This window comes from Sceloporus occidentalis, unplaced genomic scaffold (assembly GCF_023333645.1).
Source record: "Sceloporus occidentalis isolate IW3139 unplaced genomic scaffold, rSceOcc1.0.p SCAF_2, whole genome shotgun sequence".
Lineage (NCBI taxonomy): Eukaryota > Metazoa > Chordata > Lepidosauria > Squamata > Phrynosomatidae > Sceloporus > Sceloporus occidentalis.
The window spans coordinates 38,329,836-38,354,302 of NW_028316982.1; the positions used below are offsets into that span (position 1 = coordinate 38,329,836).

Sequence of the window (24,467 nt, forward strand, 5' to 3'; positions counted from 1 at the left end):
CAAATTGCATGTAAAGTACTCTTTAGATGCATCAGCTACACCCCAGGCAGAGTAGTTTGTAACTGACCCAGACTCTGGAAAAGCAAAGTAGTTGTTTATCCCCTTCACCTCAGGATTTTTCCCTGCTCAAGATCTCCTCCTATGTTGTGGTGGTTAGGTACCAATTTCTCTTTCTGGGAGCCCTACTGGCACAGTGATTAAATGCCAGTACTGCAGCCAGAAGGTTGTGAGTTTGATCCTAGAGCTCCAAGATTGACTCAGCCTTCCATCCTCTTGTAGGTCAGTAAAATTAGTGCCCAGCTTGTTGGGGGCAACTGGCATACAAATTATAAAGTGCTTAGAGAGTGCTGAGTTCACTGATATGCAGTAAAGAAATGTAAATATTATTGCTTTTTCTGCAGGGTAGAAAGTAGTTTCTGTAAGGCAATTTTAAGCAGAAGAAATTCTGGGGGAGAAATGATTAAGAAGTCCTCCTTTCTCCTATGTTCAGCTTTTGTTCCAAAATGTAATTGTGTTTGAGCAGAAGGAATTTGGCCTGGAGCCCAAATCCAATTAAGAACGTTGAAAGAGTTGCTGGATAAGCATAGTCTGGGAAGGAAATGATTAATAGGAGATATGAGGGGCAGTTTTAAATGTTTCACATATAGAGCAATAGCAATCATCTTGAATACGGGCCCCAAAAGATTACAGATTGCAAGAAAAATAAAGATTAATATTCATAAAACCATCCTGATAGTACAAGCACTCCAAAAGTGGAAGACATTGGATTGAAAAGTGATGGAATCTTGTTCAGCAATGTTTTAACAGAAGGTCAGCTAGGAGTGGATTTCCTGCATAGACTGGGGACTGGGATAGATGGTCTCTGAAGTATTTTCTGAGTCAATAGATTTATGGGAAGGCAGTTCCAGTACTAGCTCCTGTATAGTCAACTGTGCCAAATGAAGCAAAATATATATATATATATATATATTTAGGTACTATTTTATCTATTGAATTTACATTTTGCTTTCTCCTGAGATGGGATTCAAGATGGCTAGATGCTAGTCGGCATAAGTACAGTGGGCCCTTGGTATCCGCTGGGGTTTTGTTCTAGGACCCCCGGTGGATACCAAAACCAATGGATACTCAAGTCGCATTAAATACAATGGTATAGTAAAATGATGTCCCTTCTATAAAATGGCAAAATAAAGGTTTGCTTTGTGCGCCCTTTTTTTACCCAGGGGATCCGTTCCGGACCCCCCCCCCCCATGTAAAAAAACAACATGTATGCTCGAGCCCCATTGAAAACAAAGGGGCTCGTGCATGGTGCGGCGGTGCAGCAGCACGCGCGCCATGGGCTTCCTTGCAGCTTTCAGCGTATACTGAAAGCTGCGTACAGTATAGTGCGTCCGCATATGACATGGGCGCACTGTACACACACACACATTCAAAAAGCTGGATGGTTGAATCTGTGGAAGAATCCTTGGATACGGAGAGTCAACTGTACTTACCATCCCAGCAAGTGAGCATTGCTGTGCTTCAGATGGTAAATGTTTGATTACAATTCCCCTCTATAAACCTGCCACTCTGGACAAATATCCTTGATATCTACTGAACAAAACACAAATTAATCCGTTTCAAAGGCAGCAGCTCATTGGGACCTTGTTGTCAGGATGCCATTGTTAGCTACAGAGATGCACTGCTTGGTACCCTCATAGTTTCTGTAATTTTTCTGCAGTATGAAAGGGGTAGCACTCTCATTCTTACAGCTGGTCTCTTGCCACCATAGAATTTTGTATAAAGTTGATCAAATTTCTTTAGGAGCTTTTCTTTACATTTGGAATGGAAACCACTCTGCCTTTGGATTTGTACAAGGGATAGCAGGTGATACCACATACAGTAGTGGGTTTTGATCATTTATATACCAGCCAGAGAAGTAAACAGAGAGCACTGCCAAACTAGAGAACATAATTATACTTACCTGCCTTGGAAAGCAACTAACGGAAAATACAGTATCAGTTTTGGTTAGCAGTGCTAATTCATAGGACAGTGTGGTTCGGCTACCCCACCCTCTCATGTTTGGAATTTCTCTCTGAACTAGTTTTTCCTACAAATAGTGTTTCCAGGTCACCTAGCAACCATGCTGTAGGACTGAAGAAACAAAATCAAACTTGTTTTATTTAAAGAACCCAGAAAGCTATCCTGCATTTCAGTCCCTTGTATCCACTCACAGCAACTGAGCTGACTATTTCAGATTAATATTTTAAAAATTATTGTAAGCCCTCTTGAATGCCATCTTTGGAGAAAGGCAGTATATACATTAAAGAAAGTAAAAAAGAATGTTTTGATATGAATAATCTAGGTGTTCTATATTTAACTGAAAAAAAAAAAACCCCTCATATTATAACCAAAACCTAGCATTGCCAAAATTACTTGTGCCTGTGCGTGTGAGCCATTAGGTTTCAAACATACATATTTCTTATGATTTTTTAAAAAAATATATGGTAGCTTTAAAAAAAGGATGCCCAGTATTTCAACATCCAAGTGGTGATACATTCATGTCTACATTTTCATCCAATGAATTATTGAGCAAAATGAATGAATCATATTGGACTATAATGAAGACTACATGTTTGTAATGGTATCTGAATGTGTAGTATTCATACAATTATTTAGTGAGATCCCTATGAAATACTGGACAGAAAAATCACTGTGACAGTGGACTCCACAATGGCCATAATCTCTTTAAGCTGCTGCTGCAAGGTGTCACATTCTTTCCAGCCTTCTCAGTGCAATCCACAACAGTGCTCCCCTCTCTAAGTCCAGGCAACACTACAGGGTACAATGATTTGTTGGCATAAGCATATTTATATTGACTTTTAAACTGTAAATCTAGATTAGTTAAAATTAGGAAAAAGTATTTGTAAAGCCTCTTTTATTTCTATTTGGGAAAAAATAAATTTTTTTATCTCACAGTTAATGTATTATAGTTAATATTCACAGTTATGCCATTCTCCTTAACAACTAAATGTAGCTTGATATTGTATTTGATAGGTTGCCAGTTTACAGCAAACATCTAATAAATCTGTATTTTCAATCTTTTAGCCAGCTGGCAGAGCAACCTGCTTCTAGTATGTTTGATGATGACACAAAAAGCCTTTTAGTATCCACTGCAGACGAGAATCTTTATCTACATTTTAAAGTACTTGAAAATGATCAACACATTAAAATTGGCTCCAACATTCAAGTTCAAAACAATTCTACTGAACTTTAATACATCTTTTAAGAAAATAAACTTTAAATAAAATACATTCAATACATCATCATAACAAATTAAAAATACATTGTAAAATTTATATGTCAACCAAAGCTAATTGTCAAGCAGTCTTTATTTCAACTCCTTTGAACATTTAACACTCTAATGTACAAAACTTAATTCTGGATTATCTATTCCATTTGAATTATATTATTGCCAAAAACAATTGCACAGGCAAGGCTAGAAATATCCCTGGCACCTGATCACGTACCAAAAAGCGCTGATATTTATGTGTGGAATTTGAACTGTCTTTCACTCCTGCTCACAGCTGTAAATCTACACAATATGGTACCTTAATTTCTGAAAGTGCACTACCTCCCAAAGAATGGTCAGGTTAAGTGGGTATTGGATTAAAAAGGACAAACAAGATTTACTAATAGAAATAACTACTAAATGTTTGGAAACATTTGCTTCTGTGCCAAAAGGTCCACTTAACATTTGTAGAGGACTGATAAAAGGTAAAACATACATTTCAGAATCTGCATGAGGAATCTAAGGATGCTCTATCTTATTATGGACACGGTTCTTATGTCTCCTTTCCCTAGATTAGTATACAGCTTGACAGAGCCCTTTGCATTTCTCCTTCTTCCCAAATGTCATGCATCTATATTATAAAATGAATAGTGCCACTCACTAATTACAACAGAAATTCAGTGTACCCTTCCTGTCTAGAAATCCTGTAAAACACTTGAGGTAATGCAGGTAAATATCCTAAGCAGAAGATGAACGAATAGGAGATGTATCCAAGCCTCATCATGTAAAGTGTGTTGTGTGTTGCATGTTGCAATTTATATATGCTCAATGAGAGAGGGCAAAAATGATATCATCATAACATTTTTGTTTTGCTGTGTAATGAACCCATTTCCATACATGAAACTGTAGAGATTTCAAAACCTCATTTTTAAAAAATGAACCAGGTAGGAATGTATGAATACATGAAGATGATGCAGCGACTGAGACAGTAATCCCAATTTACTGAGTGTTACATAATCTAATATAAAGATACATCTTTCAACACTATTGTCTGCAAAGTGATGGCCTTCAACACTAACTGTCATGCTTTGTTGGCTGGTACAAGTACAATCACAGAATTCACGATTCTAAAAACAAAAGGAGTGAATTCTTTCAGAAATACAGTAACAGCAACTAGAGGGATTAACGGAATGAATACGGAAAATATTCTGTGGCACTTTAAAAAGTAAGGTATTTCTGTGGCATTAATCTTTCATGGGGAAAGCCCACTTTGTCAAATGCAAAAACAAAAAGAATGACAAAGCAATGATGAAAGTGGTACCAGAATTGAAGCTCTCAACAGTTGAATATTTGTATAAGGAATGCTCCAGAGTGCACCATGTAAGTAACAGTGAACTTAATTCTCTAAGAATAGGTACTTTTGTAACCAAAATGTTATCCTCCATACACAAGGAGCAGTGATGGCATGCCAAAATAAAAAAAATAAAATAAAAAAGTGCTATCTAATACAGATACACTTTTCAGTGGGCTTCAATTACCTGCAACCCCACTGAAGGAATATTCTGTGGACATCAAGCAATGCAATGCTGTCAGAAAACCAGAAAGTATATTCCTTCATTTTCTCCAACACAAACATGGACATTCAGAATGCCTCACTACAGAAATTGCAGTCTAACAGCAATTTTGAAATTCTTCAGTTGTTACATTTGTGAAGAGGAAAAACAAGTACAAAGGGGTTATATGACTTAAGCTTCTAGTCTCTACTTTTGTAGACGCACTGCTCTGAAATTCAGCTGTGATTTCTGCACTAGGGAACCTCTGCAACCAAGGCTGCTCTCTATGTGTTTTAGGATCCCAACCTTCCAGGATTTCAAATTGCATGTTTATTCTCCAGAAACAGTCACTTCACTACTGTAGATTTTATAATTTAACTTACATGCAACTAATATGAGCATAATGATGTGTGAAAAGCTAAAAATACTGAAATAATATAGAAAATATGGTTTTTTACAGTCATGTGCAAATTGTCAGCCTTCTGCATTGTCACATCATGAACAAGGCAGGAATGTATTACTTCATGAAGATGACGCAAAGACTGAACTGCAGAATGTAATGCAAATACTTGTGAACCATTTTCTGTCTTTGTTACTGGAATCTCCAAGACAATGTAATAAATCAACAGCTTTTAATTTTTATGCTATATCTGGACACAGCAAATTGAAACTGTTGTTGCAGAGGTGTGGGGAGAAAACACATCTCCTAAGCCCTGCCAGTCAGACCAGTCAAGGCAAATCCTGCACTGTGTTTCTATCCCCTTCTTCCCCTGCTTTCTGTAAATGTGAAGGGATTTACTACAGCAGTTCTTGGGCTGCCTTAACTTCCACTGACAAAGGTAAAGATGGTAAAATTAGATAATCTATCTGATTAGTCTCCTCTCTGTATATAGTACACATCACACTTGAACACCACATATAACATGGGATTTAAGAATTATAATCTAGTTTTAGTTTCTTAGACTTGTTTATACCTCAAGTGTTCTTATCATACAACCTGTGTCATTCGTTCTGTTAGTATTCCATTCTGGTTTCTATTCACACTGCTTAAAACCCATGCATTACAAAGTTAACAGCTAAAACCACACATCCAATACAATGTGTTTCTTGAACAAAGGTTCCCTTTTCACCATGCCTCATGGCAAGCTAAATTCAAAACTAATGGAAGTATCAAAAGCATTTAGTGACAAGACATGGATATTAGCTGTTTCAAAAGATGTCCTACTCAGTGCATTCGTTTTTATGGTGGTACAGAAAACTGTTTAATCCTATACAGAGGTTGTTGGTTTTTGTTTGTATTTTCTTAGAGGAGATGCCATACTAGTAGCAGTTGATGTAGTAAATCAAGCAGCTTTTAACTTCTAAATTTCATTTCAGATTTCTTTTGAATAATTAATACATTATCTATAATTGTGGCAAATAATAATAACAGAATTGTTAAAAAATAAACCAAAAAGAATGATGTACAGATACCATGGCTGTGATTACAGTGGAAATATATCAGTTTTAATAGTGCTCAGGAAATTGCTCCCAAGATGAGGTTTTTTAGTACCACATCCAATAATACTGATTAAAGGAAGCTTATCCTCTTCTCCCAAGTGATAATTTGTTTCCATTAATTAGATACAGACACTAGCCAGCCCATCAGCACTAGAAATATATCAACATGGCAAGATAAATAGCTTCTGAAGGCAAAGCTAAGTTCAAAATGTCATCTGGCAAGTAAAAAAACAACACCTAGATATAAAAATGTTCACAAAAGCATTGTCTTAAGCCACAATAGTGATCATTCAACTGATCATAATGTTTAGATACTACAAAGTATCTAGAATTATAATCTGGGACTATCCAGATATCTAAAGTGCTTGGAGTGATTTTTAAAAACTTGTTGTAATTAGATGCGACACATGTCCAGTGTATAACTCCTATTGGTTGGGTTGTTTTTTCATTATCGGTAGGTATTACCTTATAATCAACCAATTATTTCTGTAACTGCATGAAAAAGTTGTACTTCTGAAACAGCCCTGATTGCCAAAAAATAAAATAAAATAAAAAATATAATAACAGGTTGTTAAAGAAGACAAAATACATGCAGTGGCCCCATGTCACTCCTTTCACTACTCACTCCAATTGTAAACAAGATGCATAGACTCCCTGACTTGTCCTGCTTTAGTAATATCACTTAAATAATGTATCACTAATTGTTAATGTACATTTAACAAGTACCACCATTTTTTCTTTATAAAACATCTACTGTAGGTTCAAAAAGACAATATTAAAAGTGGCTGTGCGATGAATGTAAAGCTTCAAATCTTTCTGCCTGTTGAGATTTCTTTTGCCAAAACTCACTGTCCACAAAAAAGGTACTGATGATTCACATATTAAACTGATGATTATCTTGGCAGACACAAAAATCCCTTTTGCAGTGGTACGTATTTTCCTCCCTTAGAAAGCTTATTCCTTGATGTTCCTTCCAGCTCTAGAAGCTTTGCTTTCTTGCATCTTCTGGAACCTTTAAAAGTTCTCTGAGCAATATAGAAATGCTTCTTCCACTCCAATAAAAAAGTAAAAAAAAATTAAAAAATTAGATTCCCCAGCTGGTCTTTTTCCCTATTAAATATTAAATAGATTGTGAGCATAATTAAATTCCATGTAGGGTACATTCTTAAATATTCTGAATCAGCACAGAACCAAAGAAAACTACTTCAAGAGATGAATTCTTCAAAATTCATCTCTGCTGCAGATTAGGAAATTTTCCCAACAATTGGATTTTCTCTGGAAAAAGAAAGAAACAGAAATCACATCTACCATTTCATGGCAACAGTGCCTTAAAAATTAGGACAAATACTTGATTTTTCCACTTGCAAAAGTAGCTATACTTCTTAATCATTATCATTTGCAAAATTCCTGGTGCAGACCAGCATTAACCACAAACTTAAGCTACTTTGGATTTATATCATTACTTAACAAGATTCTTTAAAATTGGTCATGCTCCGTTAGAGAAGGATGAGGGTTCTGCTTCTTTGAGATGTTAAATCTAGTTGCTTACACTGAATCTCATTTGCTAATTTACTACCCGCTCTTCCAGTCTGGTGAGATATTGTGGCGCTCTTTACAATCTGATTTATTCCTATCACCCTCAATAATCAATTGCCCTCAGCAAACCTAGTTTCTTCACTACTTACCCCCTAACTCCAGACTGTGTGCCAACAGGCTAAAAACACCAGTCCCAATACAGATCCCTGAGGAACCCTACTTCTTATATTCCTCCACTGCAGGAACTGACCATTTATTCTCATTGTATGCTTCCTCTTCTTTACATGCTAAATATTTAAATATGTGAGTGCTAAGGTACAATTCATTTTTTTTTACAAACAGGGCACACTTGCATAGTTCATTTGATAACAATTTGTTTGATAGGATTTCATACTGTATAAGGCAACTACTTGGTGACAGAATAACATTAACATCCATTTTAATTTTGTCAGAAGCCAGAGCTATCCTTAAAGTAGAAGTAGCTACAATACTTACTCGCTGCCATATTTAGCACTAGATGATCGTTTCTTTTGATATCTGTCATGATGTTCATTCAGATCTTCTACAACAGCTATTATTTGTTGAAGAGTTTGAAAAGTTGCTACGGAGTCTTCAATTTTGAAATTAGAATAGTCATCTGGTTCTTTCCGTGGACCTTGATAGACTGCTATACTTCCACAAGCCTCTGGAAACATGTATCATATTATTAGGGGAAAGAATGTTACTGTGGATGTCTGTTTTTATCTGAGAGGCGAGAGATTAACATCCAGTAGCACACAGTATAGGCAAAGATTCTGTGGTTACTTATGTCTGTTTTATATTGGGATTTCTAGCTCCACCTACCAGCCTCTTCCATAGAAAGCTATTAAACAGAACATTAGAAGTCTGCGAGATTAAACAAATAAAATTAAGGCAGGCAGACTAGCTTTGTTCCCACTGAAAGGACACAGACTCCTGCAGTATGACAGTTCCAGGCTAGCAAAATAAGTTACCAGTCACTTGTGAAGGCAAGGATGGAAGTCCCCTGTATACCACATCACAACAAGCAACCACTGTTCCAATCTTCATCTGACTGAGACTTTCATAAACAGGAAGTAGCCCAACAAGTCCTTATTAGGATAGGATGGTAGTAGCTGCTACCCTTCTCAAAAAGGTAGACTAAGCTAAGGGCATACTATCTAGTTTGCAATGTCTAGTGAATACACCAGGGGCTACGTTTCCACTGCCTTACATACTTTAGGTACACATTGCTAGAAAAAAAATCATGACATGTATTGGTTTTGAGATACACTGTATGATATAAACTGCAGTGATGCAAGCCTTTAAATCACTACAGTTTATAGCTATAGTTTAACAAGTAGTCTTCCTCACCAAGAAAGTGTTGGTGGGGAGAACACGTAACTGCTCTGTGTCCCTGAACAATGATGTGCTACATATACAAGTTTTAATGGCTCTGCGCCCACCCAGTGTCATGCCTGCTTCATTAAGATCACTGTCCTAAAAGAGAAAGAACACACCGTGAAGAACAGCAACCCCCTCTGCTTTCCAAAATGCAGATATTATCTCTGATCAATTTTTCCAGTTCCAAGATATGCTTGGTTCCTGTAAACTGCCTTCAAGAATGGCAATTTAAGAGAGATATACAAATGACTGAACTCAATGATTTAAAAGTCTGTATAGTTTTGATTACCAAGTGATTGAGCCTTTCTATTACAGGGAAACTGACCCTGTCAGAGGGGCTCACAAGTGGCTTTTGAAAACCTGGTTTTTGCAGTACCAGCTTAAGGAAGGGCCAATAAATAATAACTGACTCGACATTTCTTATAATGGCTTTTCTTCATGTTTATCAGAAATCCATGCCACTGAAGAGTCATTCTGAGATACTTTTCTACCTTGTCATCTGCTCTAAGCTTTCAATAGGATATTGTCCAAATATGAAAACATTGGAATTTCTTGTTTCAAATGTGCCACCAACAGAATTAGAAATTTCATAAACACCCTTGGCCCAACAAGCCAACTCTGACTTGTCAAGAAATGTGTGCAGCTGGTACACTAGTTTTAATTGTGCAAATGCATTCCTGGCCACAATCAAAACCTTGGCATCCAGCCTCAGAGCCAAGTTCAAGTGTATACTCATGCTGAGATTTCAAGGGGAGCACTGGCTGAATCCCTTTTCCCTGATCTGCCTTGAGACTGACCAGGAAAAACTTTGTCTTGTCTGGAATAGCTTTCCATTTTTTTCACCCTTACTTGATCTATTACTGATGGTAGACACTGGTTTAGTACAAAAACAGCTTTCCTGGAATCAGATGGAAAGGAGATAGAATTGGGTGTCTTCAGCACACTGGTGACAATGAACCTCAAAACTCCAATGACCTCTCCTAGCAGTTTATTAAGTTTATTATTAAATAGCATGGGGGACAGAACTGAACCCTGTGGGACATCACAGGCCAATGGCCAGGATGTTGAACAAGCATGCCCCAGGAACACCTTCTGAGTTCACCCTTCCACGAAGGATCAGAGTCACTGTAAAACAGTGGTTCCAAGTCCTGTCCCAGAGACGTGAGCCAGAAAGATACCATGGTTGATGGTATCAAAAACTTCTGAGAAGTCCAGCAAAACCAACAGGAATTCTTTTCAGATGGCAATTATTCTGTAGCCCTTCTTTTCTATCTAATTAAATCCACTTTATATAACTCCATGCTAATTGTAGTACTATCTAACTTTAAACAGAGCTTGGATGGGCATCCTGAAGGCATGCTGCAGTTGTGTATTCCTGCATGGCAGAATGGGATGGACTAGATCGGTGATTCCCAAACTCTGGTTCTCCACTATGTAGAGAGATCTTGTGGCACCTCTGAGGCTGCTTGGGAGGGGGAGGCTGGCAGCATGGGCTTTTGTAAAATTAAGTCTACTTCCAGTTCTGTGTCCAGTTCAATTCAAAAAGGATGTGGACAAGCTGGAGTGTGTCCAAAGGCAGGCAACTAAAATGGTGAAGGGCCTGGAAACTATACCCTAAAGGAGAGACAGGGAGATGGGAATGTAGAGCTGGTTAAGAGGTGATATGATAGTCCTCTATAAATATTTGAAGGGGTGTCATGTTGAGGATGTTTTCTGCAGCTCCAGACACTAGGACCCAGAACAATGGATGCAAGCTACAGGAAAAGAGATTCCACCCTAACATTAGGAGGAACTTCCTGACAGTAAGAGCTATTCACACTCCCTCCATTATATGAGATTCTCCCCCTCCACCTAAAGAACAAAGAACCAAATAAAATAAAATAAAAATTTGCATTTCTATTCCTTAATGAAATTTTATATCAGTACCTTCCATCTTCTGCAGCTTTGTCATATTGATGGTAAAAAGTGAATAGATTCTCTCAGTTTCTCGATCCCCATCAATCTCTATTTGAATTTCAGCAGGCACACCTCTGTAATCAAAGGTTAAAATTATATGTTTCTAGTTGGAGTAACTTTTCCTCTACAACAAGTTCAGATTATGTATAATATAAAGCAGCTCCCTGCAAATGCAGGTGTACCAAGGACCTTCCTTCTATTCTTATAACTTTGCTGCTGACAAGGAAATGACCACCTGAAAACAAATGCTAAGCTGAAGTACATGTTAGTAAAGAATAAAGATTGAAATTTGTCATTCCAATTTTGAATCTAAGACCAATTCACACTCACTTATTTATGCATGATTTTCCTGTTCAGACCATTTATATACTGTGAAGTCATATATTGTACATCTGAAATTTCCAGACTTAAGCAATAAATATTTGTAAATAAGTACAACAACAACAACAACAACAATAATTATATCCCACCATTCCCGATATAGGAACTCAACGACAGCTATCAACCAATTTAAAACAGTCAAAATTAAAAATAATACAAAAGCATTACAAAGTATAACATTTAAAAAACAATTTTAAAAGTTAAAAACAGTACACACTAAAAATATTTTTTAAAAAAAACTACAGTGGTCCTTCTACATTTGCTGGGGGTTAGGGGTGAAGGACTCCTGTGAATGTGGAAAAAAAACGCAAATAAAAAAACACTATTCTTTTTAACTGAGATAATACCTCTCTAGGCATCTCCAGGTCCTCCAGTGCAACTCTATGGTCAACATCTTCCAGACGCTGATAACAGAATCATGCTGGAAGACCTACAAATACCTAGAGAAGTGTTTTCTCTAGGAACTTCTAGATTCTCCAGCACAACTCTATGGTCAACTTTTGGCAGAGTTGCGCTGCAGAACCTAGAGATTCCTAGAGAGAACATATAACCAGTAACTAAAAGCACAAATAATCAAATCTGCAAAAGTCATAGTCGCAAATGTGGAGGGTCACTTGTAAATAAAAACCTAAGTAATCTATTATTATCTAAAATAATATGGTAAACAAATTTGATGACAATTTATAAGACTATGGTTTAAGATATAATGATTTCAAAGCATAAATGGAACTAACAATTAACCCTAAATTAAAGCACAAACTTTTCGATATGAGAGCATAGTAATGAGTAGGTCAGAGAGAAAAATTACAAAAACCTGATCTTGGTTTTATTTCCAAGCACATGCATGCATAAACACACCACACAAACCTCCTTGCAGATGTTACTTACGCTGTACAAGGTGTACAACCCACAGAATTCTCTGATGAAGCCTTGCAGCAAAGCCAGTTCCCATTTAGAAAAGCAGATGGATGGTAAACACTCAGTCTCTTTTGGTTGCACCTGCTCACTCTACAGAGAGCTTCTATCCACTCACTAGCCTCCACACAATTATTTGCCTGCACATAGAGTGGCTTTTCAATATGTATAACTTGAAACATCTGGGGGAAAAAAGCAATTCTTTTCATTCACAAAGCAACTAAGTTCAACATTCAAGAAGTCACCTTGAATCCTAGTTTGGGAGAAAGGTGGGACATAAATCCAATAAATAAAGTTCATTTAGAGGACATTAAATGACCAGACATTATTTTCTTCACTAGCTGTCATGTTTAATCATTTTACATGTTCTGTTCTGTCAGTGGCACACTTGTACTCCAGCATTTTCCAGATGTTCTGTTCATGTTCCCACCACATACTTATCACACTTGCTTTTCTCATCCAAACCAATTCTTATTCTAAGCCAGGAAACAGCTTCTCAAGAGTATATGACCTTTCTACTTTAGCCTGGATTAATAGAAATATAGAATCAGGTCTAATGATTTTAAGCTAGAAGAGGATAGATTTCGAATGAACATTAGAAGGAGCTTCTTAACAGTAAGAGCAGCTTGGCAATGGAACCAACTGCCTAGAGTGGGATCTCCTTTTCTGGATGTCTAGAAAATAACCTGCTGGGGACAGTTTAGTTGGAGATCCTACACTGAGCACAGGATTGAAAGCAATGGCCCAACAAGGCCCCTTCTATCTCTCTGGTTGTATGAGTGTTATTTAAATAGCAGCTCTTTGCAAGAAATAATCATTAAAAAGAAGCATTGGGGCAGTATTTTCAACTCAAAAGTATTCAAAGCTCCCCCAAAAGTTGTAGCATAACAGAAGGAACACTCCATCTAGCATGAGCAAATTCATGATTTAATATAAAGGTTCTCTTTTAGGGTGGGGTGGGGTTAGAAACTTCTTGTATCAGCAGAACACCTAATTATTAGCCAAGATACAAAGATATGGAGCAACAATATATCACTGCCAGCACCAATCCACAGGATATGTTCACTCCATACAGTACTGTACAGTCTGCCTTCCCCATACGGGAGGAATCTGTTGCGGACCCCCCGTGCATGGGGAAAAGAGCGTATGCTCAAGCCCCATAGGAAATAATGGGGTGTGAGTACGTGCTCCATTATTTCTGCCTGGGCTTGCCTTCCGCGTGAGCTCAAAGCTGCAGTAGTCAAGCCTGCCTATAAGGAGGGCTGACTGTACATAAATTCAAGAAAGTTCTTCATGGAACAGGCACCTCAACAAAGACTATTGGCCCAATGCATGCAGCAAAGACATTTAGAAAGGCAAATTTTATCTGTCATGCAATGTCTTATTCATGGATATGTTCTAAAAACACTAGTGAGGTGTCTCTTCAGATAGTATAGCAAGGCTTTGTGGGGAACTTTTTTCCTGGAATTATAGCACTTATTGGATTTTACTCCAACATTTTAGAACTCTATATTCTTGTTCTAAAGGCCTTAAAGTAAGTGTACAGTCAGCCTTCCACATTCAGTGTTAATTATCATAGATTTAAATATTTGTGAGTTTGCCTGAAGATGGACAGGCAAGTGGGTGGACACAGGATATGGGAAATGGTCCTAAGGGTCTCCTGCTGTTGTTCCTGCCACTAAATGGTGCCTCACTGGATAACACACCTAGTTGGGCTCTGCCTCCTCCTGACTGCCTCCCTCCTTGTCAGGTGAGTCTGCATCCTGGTTGCCTGCTAGTCAGCCAGCCCACAACATATCAGTCTGCCCAACCCTGTACTGTCCTTGGCTCTGCTGATTCCACCCATACAGTCTGGTCCCTCAGCCAGCCCAGAGACAGCACCAAAGGAGGGAGGGAAATGGCTTCACTGTCTGTGTATCCCTCATGGCCTCCCTGCTGCTCACTCTGGCCACCTTCCCAGGCTCCTCCTCCCCACTTCATCTAGCACATTCACATATGTCCTGGTCATAAGGGAGAGAGGCAGGGTGGGCAGGTGGAGGATCCCAGGCCAGGGGCCAGAGGAAGCCCACTTGGTACCATGGCAATGGTGGTGCCCATCTCCTTTCACTGGCCATATCTATGGGAGGAGCCTAGAGACATTCAGTTTTCCCACTTTCATGGGGGTCCTGCATGCCTAACCATTGCAAATGTGTAGGGCCAACTGTGTCCTTAAACATACTTCAAAAGTAAAACTGACTTACATTTTTCCTATTAAATGCACTCTCATCAAGTTTTTCCACTGCAAGGACGTTTTTGATTGGAATGGTGTAAATGGGTTCTTTATCTGCATAAATAAATAAATAAATAAATAAATAATAATATAATTTATTTATATTCCATCTTTTCCCGGAGAAATCAAGGAGGATTACATCAAAAACTGTAATAAACACAAATAACAATAAAACCACATTTCAAAATCACAATATACATGATGTAGGGAGAATCATGTCCCTAGCTTAATATCCACCACTGCTGGCAGGTGATGTTATAAGGACAAGGGAGAGGGGAAAGTCTATGGGCTCCACTAAATAAACGAGTTCATATCATAACAACGATATGCCACAGGCTTCCTTCACTACTGCCTTTCTCACAGGCAAGCTTCCTCTCAAACGGCTGGGCTGGAGTCATGTTCCTGGGCTCAAAGGCCTGTGAGCTGGCTTTTAAAGTATTAGGATAATACAGAAGATAACTTTTGGGTGAAACACTCCATCTTCATAAAGTGGGAATGCTCACCTTCTCATTTTAACCCCCCCCCCCCCGAAGCTATTGGAAAATGCAGTAAAGAAAAGCATAGGGCTGCCTATTTTATAGGGGCATATACAATATCAACTTCACCCTTGGCAAGCAGGAAGTAGATTTGGGAACACTATTTGACAGTCAAGGTACTCCGAGGTGGCTGGTAGTTCCATTTCTTTGGGGCAACAAATCCATGTTGAGTTTTACAGGAACTACTAAAGATACTAAACCTTCCTGCCAAAAAATAACACATATAAGACTCATCCTGATATATTGCCCCAAAACAATGAAGCCACCAGATGTCTCTAAATGCAACTTTTAAAAACCATAAAATATGAAAGGTTAATTATTTCATATTTAAATATAACAATAATAGGATTTATTATTATTATTAAATACGAACTATAAGACAATATCCTATCCTTCTCATTTAACAAAAAAGCACAGTTTGCATACTGTGCGTTACAGAAAATGTAACATAACTTCAAATGCTAGTCAGAAATTAGCACTCCCATACCTTGCTGCTTGTGGTATGTCAACTCACGACTTGTAAGGCAGAACCAACGCTTCTTGAAATTCTTTTTCCCAATCCGAGTTCTTCCTTGTGCTCTTTTGTACATTTCCCTGTGCAAAGAACACAGGAGAGTATTATACAGAGACATTTCTAAAACATGAACAAGAGTTTCCCAGTTAATTCAACTTAGATATTGAATTAATGAATCCATCTCTGGTTCTTTAGGTAAATCAGTCATTTTCAATACAGAAAAACAAACAAAATACCCAAGTTTATTAAAAGGTTAAGTTTGTTGGCCAGAAAGTAAGTGTGAACATCCAGATACATTACTGAAAAGTGATATAGTCAAGGATGCTATTAGGAACACAATCCAGCTAGAAATTAGAATAACACACTGAGTATCCAAATTGCTTGGGACCAGATGCGTTCAGGAATTTGGAATATTTGCAAATACATAATGAGATATCTTAGAGAGGGAACCCAAGTGTCAACACAAAATTCACTTATGTTTCATGTATACCTTATACATATAGCCTGAAGATATTTTTTTACAACATTTTAAATAATTTTATGAATGAAACAAAGGTAAAACAAGGCTTTCACCTTGTGAACATACACACAAACAGGAGTGCCATTGCCACTCTGAAGTGTCATGCTGGTGTACAAACAATTTTGGATTTTGGAGCATTTCCAATTTTCAGATAAGGGATATTCAACCTGGATCTCCACTTAGCAGATTTTTAGCCTTCTGTATTACAGTCTGGGACAGCAAGGTGTATAGCTCACAAATAAATTTAATTCCAAAACGTTTTTCTTCACTCGTTTTCTTTCCCAGTGCTAAGGAGTGCCCTTGTACATACTCTTACATTTTCTCAGAAACTGTAAACAGAGACTAAAGGGAAGCTTCTATTAGCTCTAAGCTTGAAATCTCCTTGCATTGTTTAATGTACAGAGGAAAAGAAAAGCCAAAATTTAGCTTGCCTCTTCGTACAAGACTCCTTTACAAAACAGAAAGGTACAGACAATATATAATCATCATTTGAGGAAGGTATTATAAACCTGTTTAAGTTGATATAACAACAACAACAACAACAACAATAATGATTTTTATTTATATTTCCTGTCTCTCCCTGTGGATTGAGGTGGGATTACAGCAATAAAACAATTCCATATAAAATACAATCATTAAAACAATGACATTACTATTAAGATGTTAAAGCCCACAGAGGGTGGACTCTTTTGTTTTCGCTGTTTTGGAAAAGGGTGGCTTAGACATCAATCAGGTCGTTTCCCAGAGGGAAAACCTCCCAGAGAGGAAAAGAGCCCCTTGTCCATCAGGAAAAGTGAGGGGACAGAAGTGAAGCTGGGGCCTGGATCAGTCTGGGCCGGCCATCTTCTGTGGATGTTCCCTTTGCCCTATATCTGGGCAGAACGGTCCTCCTGGGGCTCACCTTGACCACACAACAGAGGAAGAAGGGCCTTCTTGTTGAGCAAAGCTCACTTTCTCCAGCACCATGGATTTTTAAACTGGTTCTGATCCCTTTCTTAATAGGTTCTAGCTATCTGTCCAGTTCTTTCTCTCTCAGCAAGTCATATGCTTTGATTGAGAGTTCCTGCATGGTAGATTGGGGTTGGACTGGATGGCCCTTGTGGTCTCTTCCAACCCTACAATTCTATGATTCTATGTTGAATGAGGTTCAGACATTAAGATTCATAGCTACTGCTTCAAAGAGTGTTGACACAAACAGTCAGGTAAACAAAAGGTTCTAGGCTAGTTAGATCAAAAAAGATCTACCAAAAATGTATTCAAGAAAAAAAAAAGCAAATCCATATACAGTACTTGGCATTTCAGTTACCCTTCTTTCAGATGCACTGGCTCAGTCATGACACTTGGTTCTTTACTTTCACTAGATGACACTTCATCTAAAAACTTAAGATGGAGAACATATTTAAATGACTGTTTTTGAAATTCAATTACAATTAAAAAGCCATTAATGAAGAACTGAGTTCTTATTTACCAAAATAAATTTACAGAAATATGTACCACTTTAAAAACTGTTTCCACATTTTTCCTTTATGTTTGACATAAACATTGTGTAAAATATTGATTTTTAAACATCACAATAAATGTAACTTAATAAAACAAGTGGAGTGTAAAAACTGGCATGGTGAAGTAGATATACAATAATACCGCTTCATGGCCTTATCCACCCAACTGTTTTCAGAATTAAATTAGTGTTACTCAAACCTTTTACCCTTGGGATCCCCCTGTACATCTCTATGTTGATGTTGCATCCACCCCCTCAATTTAGTACATGAATAAAAATATTTTATTTAGTGTGCATATATTCATATGCACATTCAGGTACAGTTGGCACTTAGTATCCACAGGAGTTCCATTCTGGACCCTGAAGATGCCAAAAACCATGGGACCTCAAGTCCCGTAGTTCTTCATGGCGACTCGCAAATGCAGGTATGCACCGTCATTGGGGCCAATGGGGCTTATCATTCACGGGTGCTCAAATCTGCAGATGGCAAGCCCACAGTTGAGACAGGTGGGCTTTATATTCATATTTTAACATTTTATAAGGAAATAATATTGTACAAATTAGAACTGTATTTTACAGTAAATTCAATATTTAATTCAATGCATGTGTAAATTTTACACATAAGAAAGTCTGGGAAGAGGAGGAGAAGGGATCAGGGCCTCTAAGTGTTGTGCCCCCCTTGTGCAACTCTCACATCTCCCCTGGGGGTTTCCGTCCCACTATTAAATGATGTAGTATGTCCTAAAACTAGGGGTGGGGTGGGTGGGTGTATCCTCCAAAACCATATGTGAACTTCACAAGGATCCTCCTACCCATCTCAAATGAGGAATTGTCTAATTTTCAACTACAAAATATTTAAGGACCATTTTGCCACGTTTTCAGGTAATTTCTGGAGGGTATTCAACATATTTTAGACTAGATAGGCATTTTTCTCTCAAACAGGAATTGACTTTTCTGTTTGTGAAAAAAAGGTCCAGCCTAACAAGAGTGGGACCCTTCCAAGGTGCTATGGGGGGTATTTTTTTCAGGCTTCAAACCTAGGATGGGGTGGAATGCATGGACTCAAATGGCTATGTGTGGCCTTCTGGTACTCCAGAAGAGACCTGGGCAGTTCCCTTCCCCAGCAGGCCCCATGTTGATTCTAAGCTTTTTGGGGAACAGGAGGAACAAATTTTAAAGCCAAGTAGTATGTATATTATGTACCTTTTTGACAGCTTCAATATACTCCTCTTCCTGAAACATTTTGAAAAATTCACACATAAATGTCTCCTTGAAGCTTGACTGAGGAGAGAAAATTGATATACCTCAGTCAGCCTTAACAAAAGATATAAAAAGCAAGCACAAAATCAGAAAGCTGTAACACTTACTAGTTTGCTTTTGGACAAACTTCCCCAGCTCCCCAGTGTCTGAATGGCCTTTGATATAAGAGTTAATGTTCTTGATGTCTGTGCATCCTAAAAACATTTAAGAAACAAGTTACTTTGAAGTTACATAATTCAACTGGTCTAAGAAACAAGTCAAATGTATCACAACTGTTATCCAAGAATTATAGGCATATCTACTATGCACTTGGCTGCACAACTCTCTAATACAATGGTTCTGAAACTTTGCTCTTCCAGTTGTTTTGGACTTAAGTCCCTAGAAGCCTCAGCCATCTTGGTCAATAGTTAGGGATTCTGGGAGTTGAAGTCCAAAACACTTGGGAGACGAGAGTTTGGGAATCACTGCTCTAATATAAGCTTCACTGAAATAACAATAAGACAAACCTGTAATGTGTAGATGAGCAAAAAAACTTCTTGTAGTTGTGTGCCTTCAGGTTGTTTCTGACTTACAGTAACCCTAAGGCAAACATTTCTTAAAAATACAGCATTGGTGCCTCATGGTTTTAATGGCTTGAAATCTACCAGAGGCCTGCCTTAATGGAGTGTGTGTGTGTGTGTGTGTGGTGCTTTCTCCCTCTGCAGTCACTGGCAATATTCCTATACTGATCTGGAAATAACAAAGAAACACATGTTTTGTTCTTAAACACCCTAAAGATTGTCATTTACAGAGAGCCCAGTGTCTCAACAAATTAGCTGAAGGCACAGCATTGCCAGTTCTAGAAACAAAAACTCTTTTGCTAAAAAAGAATCTGAAATCTAAAGAAGCATGAGAGAGATAGTTTAGTGAATAGGTGAAAATGAGTAGATATGCACTGTACAAACATGGTGTGCTGATAAGGAGTGGAGCAGTGAGTGGGAGAGGGCCAGGCCTTGGTGGTTGGCTTTTAATGGGGGTCCTCTGGAGGGTGCCTTGGGTCTGAACTGAAGCAGACTCTCTTTGAGGCACGTTGGTCCAGATATAATCCAGTTTGGGACCACTTTAAATGCCCTAGCTCAGGGCTAGGGAATCCTGGGAACTGTAGTTTGCTGTGGCCCCAGAGTTCTCTGAGATGGAGAGGGCTCAATGTCTCACAAACACTCCCAGTTGTTCTAATACTATTATTTTGTTTCCTTAGATTGCATGCCTTAGGCAGGTTTTTAATTTTTGTTTTAATTTTTGTATACTCAGTATGTACAGCACTGTGCAAATTTACTGCACTTTATAAATAAAGTTTAATAATAATAATAATAACAACAACAACACTAAAAGCACAGTGTTCCAAGAACTGAAATGAAAGGGTTTCACTAAGCAATACCATTTAGTATTTTCTAACTGAGGGAAAAATTTGTTGCCATAACAAGCATCATCAACTTAAAATAGCTTTGATAAGTATTCAACATCTTGGGCCAAGACATTTGCTCCACTATAAGAACATAGGAAGTGTGCCCAGCTATCCACTGGGAGGTTGGTTCCAGCTCTCCCTGTGGAAATCAAAATCTGTATGTGCTTGTCCTGTTATATATAATGACACAGTAAAATGGTGTCCCTTATATAACAGGGCAAAATCAAGGTTTCCTTTTCCATTTTGAGATGATTATTATTGTGCACATACTTTGACTATGCACTGAATTTTTCATAACAATCTGACTGAGAACAATCTGACTACAACAATGGAAAAAAGAACAGTACATGTGGATCAGCCAGTGGGACCACATTTCTGTGTAAGAAGAGGTGTGATGCTAATATGTTGACTGCTGCACATATTACAACTTATAACCATGCCATTTGACACTGAACCTGTAGGTTCTGGGGTAGTATCACTAGCTTATGGTTCATGAGCCACGTGCTGAGGTACACTGCCTAATTATTATCACTAAAAGGAGGAATAGCAAATCCTCCCAACAAACCTTCTATACCTAATTTATTTATCATTACATTTGAATCCAACAGGACTTGGCACTTTGGGTCAGTTCTCTTGCCATCAAACCAGAAAGAACAACCTAATCAGCACAAAACCATGGACTATTCCTCTGTCTTCTGAGAAATGAGAGAAAAGTTAGAGTGCCAAGTCCTGCCAGGTCTAGCAGGATAAAGAAACTATGAACAAAGGCTCCATGGTTTCTTTAGCTGCTTCTGCCTGTAAAGCAGGAGTGATTGCCTAGTGGGCACTAGTAAGTACACCTATTCACAACAAACCAGAACTCTTGGTCCAAATTAATTTCCAAAATTTTACTGTACAGTAATCGGGTGGGAGAATGGAAATGTGTTTGTGTTTTAAACCAAGTAATTGTCATGAACCTCCCCTTTAATTGCTGTCTGTAGTTTTGGAATCCCTTTAGGTTGTGGGAAATGCACCCAACTATTGTATGATACGGGTCAGAGTGAAAGCTATCTACACACCTGATTTTCCCCCACATGCAGGTTGTCTAATTGCAAGTACTTTTGCACATGGAAATAGTTCAGAATGTTTTGCCATTTAGAAGCTGAACACTAGTCAATTAAAAAATTCAGACTACCTCCATGCTCTCAATTCAACAATGCTTTGCTGTAAAAAGATTGGTTTCTATATACATCCTCCTAACAAAGGTGGCCTACAGAGGTTGAACATAATGTTAGCAAAACTTACTGGATGGTGGGGTCGTAAATGGAAAGTATGAGGCGATACTACAGCTACAGCAAAGAAACGAAGAAACACAAAGCTGCTCACTGCAGAATACTGTACATGAGGGTCATCTGCAGAGAAAAACCATGATATGTAAAATGTATTATAACTCAGTAGGAAGTGAAGACAGTGAAAAAACCTTAGCAGGACCAAGTCAGTAGGAAAAGGGTTTCTCTTCTTTTGCAGAATAGAGAACTAGCAAGTAGCATGAAATGGAAGTGAGGTTATGATGCAAGATGCTTTGTTATGAATTATGAGCCACACATCAAAATTACTGCACACAAATCTGGGTTGGATGGAATACTAATTTATGGTTTAGAATTATATGCTCATGTCTTGGCTTTGTGTTTTCTCCTCTCCCAGCTCCGGTGAAGCTGTACAGTGACTGGAAGTTTCTTTTTGTTATAATTAACCATTGTTTACTGTTATGTCCAAACTCAAAAAGCATGAGTAATTTTAACCAAGGTTTAAGAAAACAAGCCAGTGAAGTAAACCACAGTTTAGTGTTCATTTCTTTAAACTGGTGTGGGGAAGTGTGACCTTCTAGGTAACAGTGTATCTCAACTCCCAGCATTCCCTAAAATTGGCTATGCTGGCCAGGGCTACTGGGAGCAGTAAATTAACAATACTAGGCAGGACACAATTTCCACATCTTCTTTAAACCACAGTTAAGCACAGATTTTCCAGGTTTGGACACAACAAGGAATTCAGGTTTGTTCAAAAGGGAGATTAAAAACTTCCAGTCTTCCTCTCACAATCCTACCAAAGGATGAGATGCAAAAGCTCCCAAACAGGAAACTTGTTGATGTAACCCTAAACTATAACTTAGAATTACATTGATATATGGCTGCTACAAACATTGTACATTAAATGTACTATAAATCCTTATGCTTTTCAGAGTACAACTATTTTACTCTTTAGAAAGGACAATTCTACTTTTTAAAACATGTAATATGTATGTTTCATACAGTATATGTAACCAAATGCTATTCAGAACAACATACAATTTAACACAATAGTAAGGGAGTTCTGGTGGCACAGTGGTTAAATGCCAGTACTGCAGCCACTCATTCACAAAACCACAAGGTTGTGAGTTCAATCCCAGGCAGGGGCTCAGGATTGACTCAGCCTATCATCCTTCTGAGGTTGCTCAAATGAGTATCCAGCTTGTTGGGGGCAATTAGCTTACAGTTGTAAACTGCTTAGTGTGGTATGAAGCAGTATATAAATGAAACTGCTATTGTTATTGCTAACTATTACTTTTATTAATAAGATTTCACAGCACCTTTGTAATTATTTTGTCTTTTTGAATCTCTTACTTGGCACTATGTTATATAGTGTAACAGAAATGCAGTTTTGCTGATGCCAAATATCCATTTAAGTAATTCATGTATTTTGTATACTGTCTACAGAGTATTTACAATAAATCCAACAAATCCATCAAAGAATAAATTAATCCAACAAATTCAGTTGTTGATTCAGCCATTTCAGTTATTTATGACCTTTTTTGTTAGGTGCCATCTTCACAGTCTTCAGACAGACTTTGATCATATTAGATTTCCTGCGAAATACCCTGACACACTTACTAGGGAATCTTTCAGCAGCCAAGCGTCTCAGGGAACAAAACACATCACACATCAGTGTAGGGCAACTTATACTTGACTGTACAACAGTCTTGAATACTTTGTCAACGTAGTAGCGCAGGTTTTCCTGTAAGGACAAACAAATGATTTCAAATAGTCAAGCCTTTTCTATTAGAATATAAGCAACTCTCACCATTTTAATTCTACAGTATGACACAGCACTAGTACTTGTGATTTCACTTACCCACCTCCAATATATATATATATATACACACACACAGCTGCCCCTCTGTTTTCACAGACTTGAAGTCCACACCCCTCACCCGTTTGCAGGCGGCAAACAGAGGGGACAAAATGGGGCGCACGTCAACATTCAGGCCAATGGAGCTTGAATATTGGCGATTTTTCGTTTTCACAGAGGAGGGGTCAAAAACATAGGGGCGACTGTGTGTATACTCTCTCCCTCAACTTTTTTTGATCCTCCAGCATAATTCTATGGTATGCTTCCGCTGGAAGTGACCATTCAGCCATATTGGAGAACCTAAAGATTTCTAAAGGGATTCTCTCCATGCATTTCTTGGGCCTCCAGAGCAATTCTATGACATGTGTCCATCGGAAATCATTCATTTCAATAGGGTACGCTATTATCTGCAGTTTCACACTTTCATGGGAAGTCTACGAAACTATCCCTCATACATATTGGGGTCATACTGTATTTATGGAATCATAGAATCATAGAGTTGGAAGAGACCACAAGAGCCATCCAGTCCAACCCCCTGTCATGCAGGAACTCACAATCAAAGCATCCCCAACAGATGGCCATCCAGCCTCTGTTTAAAGACCTCTAAGGAAGGAGACTCCACCACACTCCAAGGGAGTGTGTTCCACTGTCGAACAGCCCATTGTAATAGAGAAAAGTGTTATCAACAAATTAGCATATTATGGTCTCCAGTTGCCCATATAATTAAAATCTTTGAGAACAAGACAAGTGTAATCAGATGCTTTAATGGCTA

At 38.1% G+C, this 24,467-nt stretch overlaps 1 protein-coding gene across 5 annotated transcripts in view; it reads right to left on the reverse strand.

Moving 5' to 3' along the window:
- Window positions 1-3,221: 3,221 nt before the first annotated feature.
- Window positions 3,222-24,467, reverse strand: part of RASA2 (RAS p21 protein activator 2) — a 60,837-nt gene continuing 39,591 nt past the window's right edge. For all 5 annotated transcript variants that reach the window (XM_089509136.1, XM_089509134.1, XM_089509133.1 and 2 more), the window contains 11 exons: window positions 23,458-23,581; window positions 21,836-21,942; window positions 19,215-19,301; window positions 19,051-19,128; window positions 17,656-17,729; window positions 15,803-15,909; window positions 14,751-14,833; window positions 12,484-12,692; window positions 11,185-11,288; window positions 8,353-8,542; window positions 3,222-7,596 (listed from right to left, as the gene is read on the reverse strand). In XM_089509136.1, coding sequence (XP_089365262.1) covers window positions 7,566-7,596; window positions 8,353-8,542; window positions 11,185-11,288; window positions 12,484-12,692; window positions 14,751-14,833; window positions 15,803-15,909; window positions 17,656-17,729; window positions 19,051-19,128; window positions 19,215-19,301; window positions 21,836-21,942; window positions 23,458-23,581 — 1,194 coding nt within the window. In that variant the 3' untranslated portion in view covers window positions 3,222-7,565. The remainder of the gene's footprint in view (window positions 7,597-8,352; window positions 8,543-11,184; window positions 11,289-12,483; window positions 12,693-14,750; window positions 14,834-15,802; window positions 15,910-17,655; window positions 17,730-19,050; window positions 19,129-19,214; window positions 19,302-21,835; window positions 21,943-23,457; window positions 23,582-24,467) is intronic.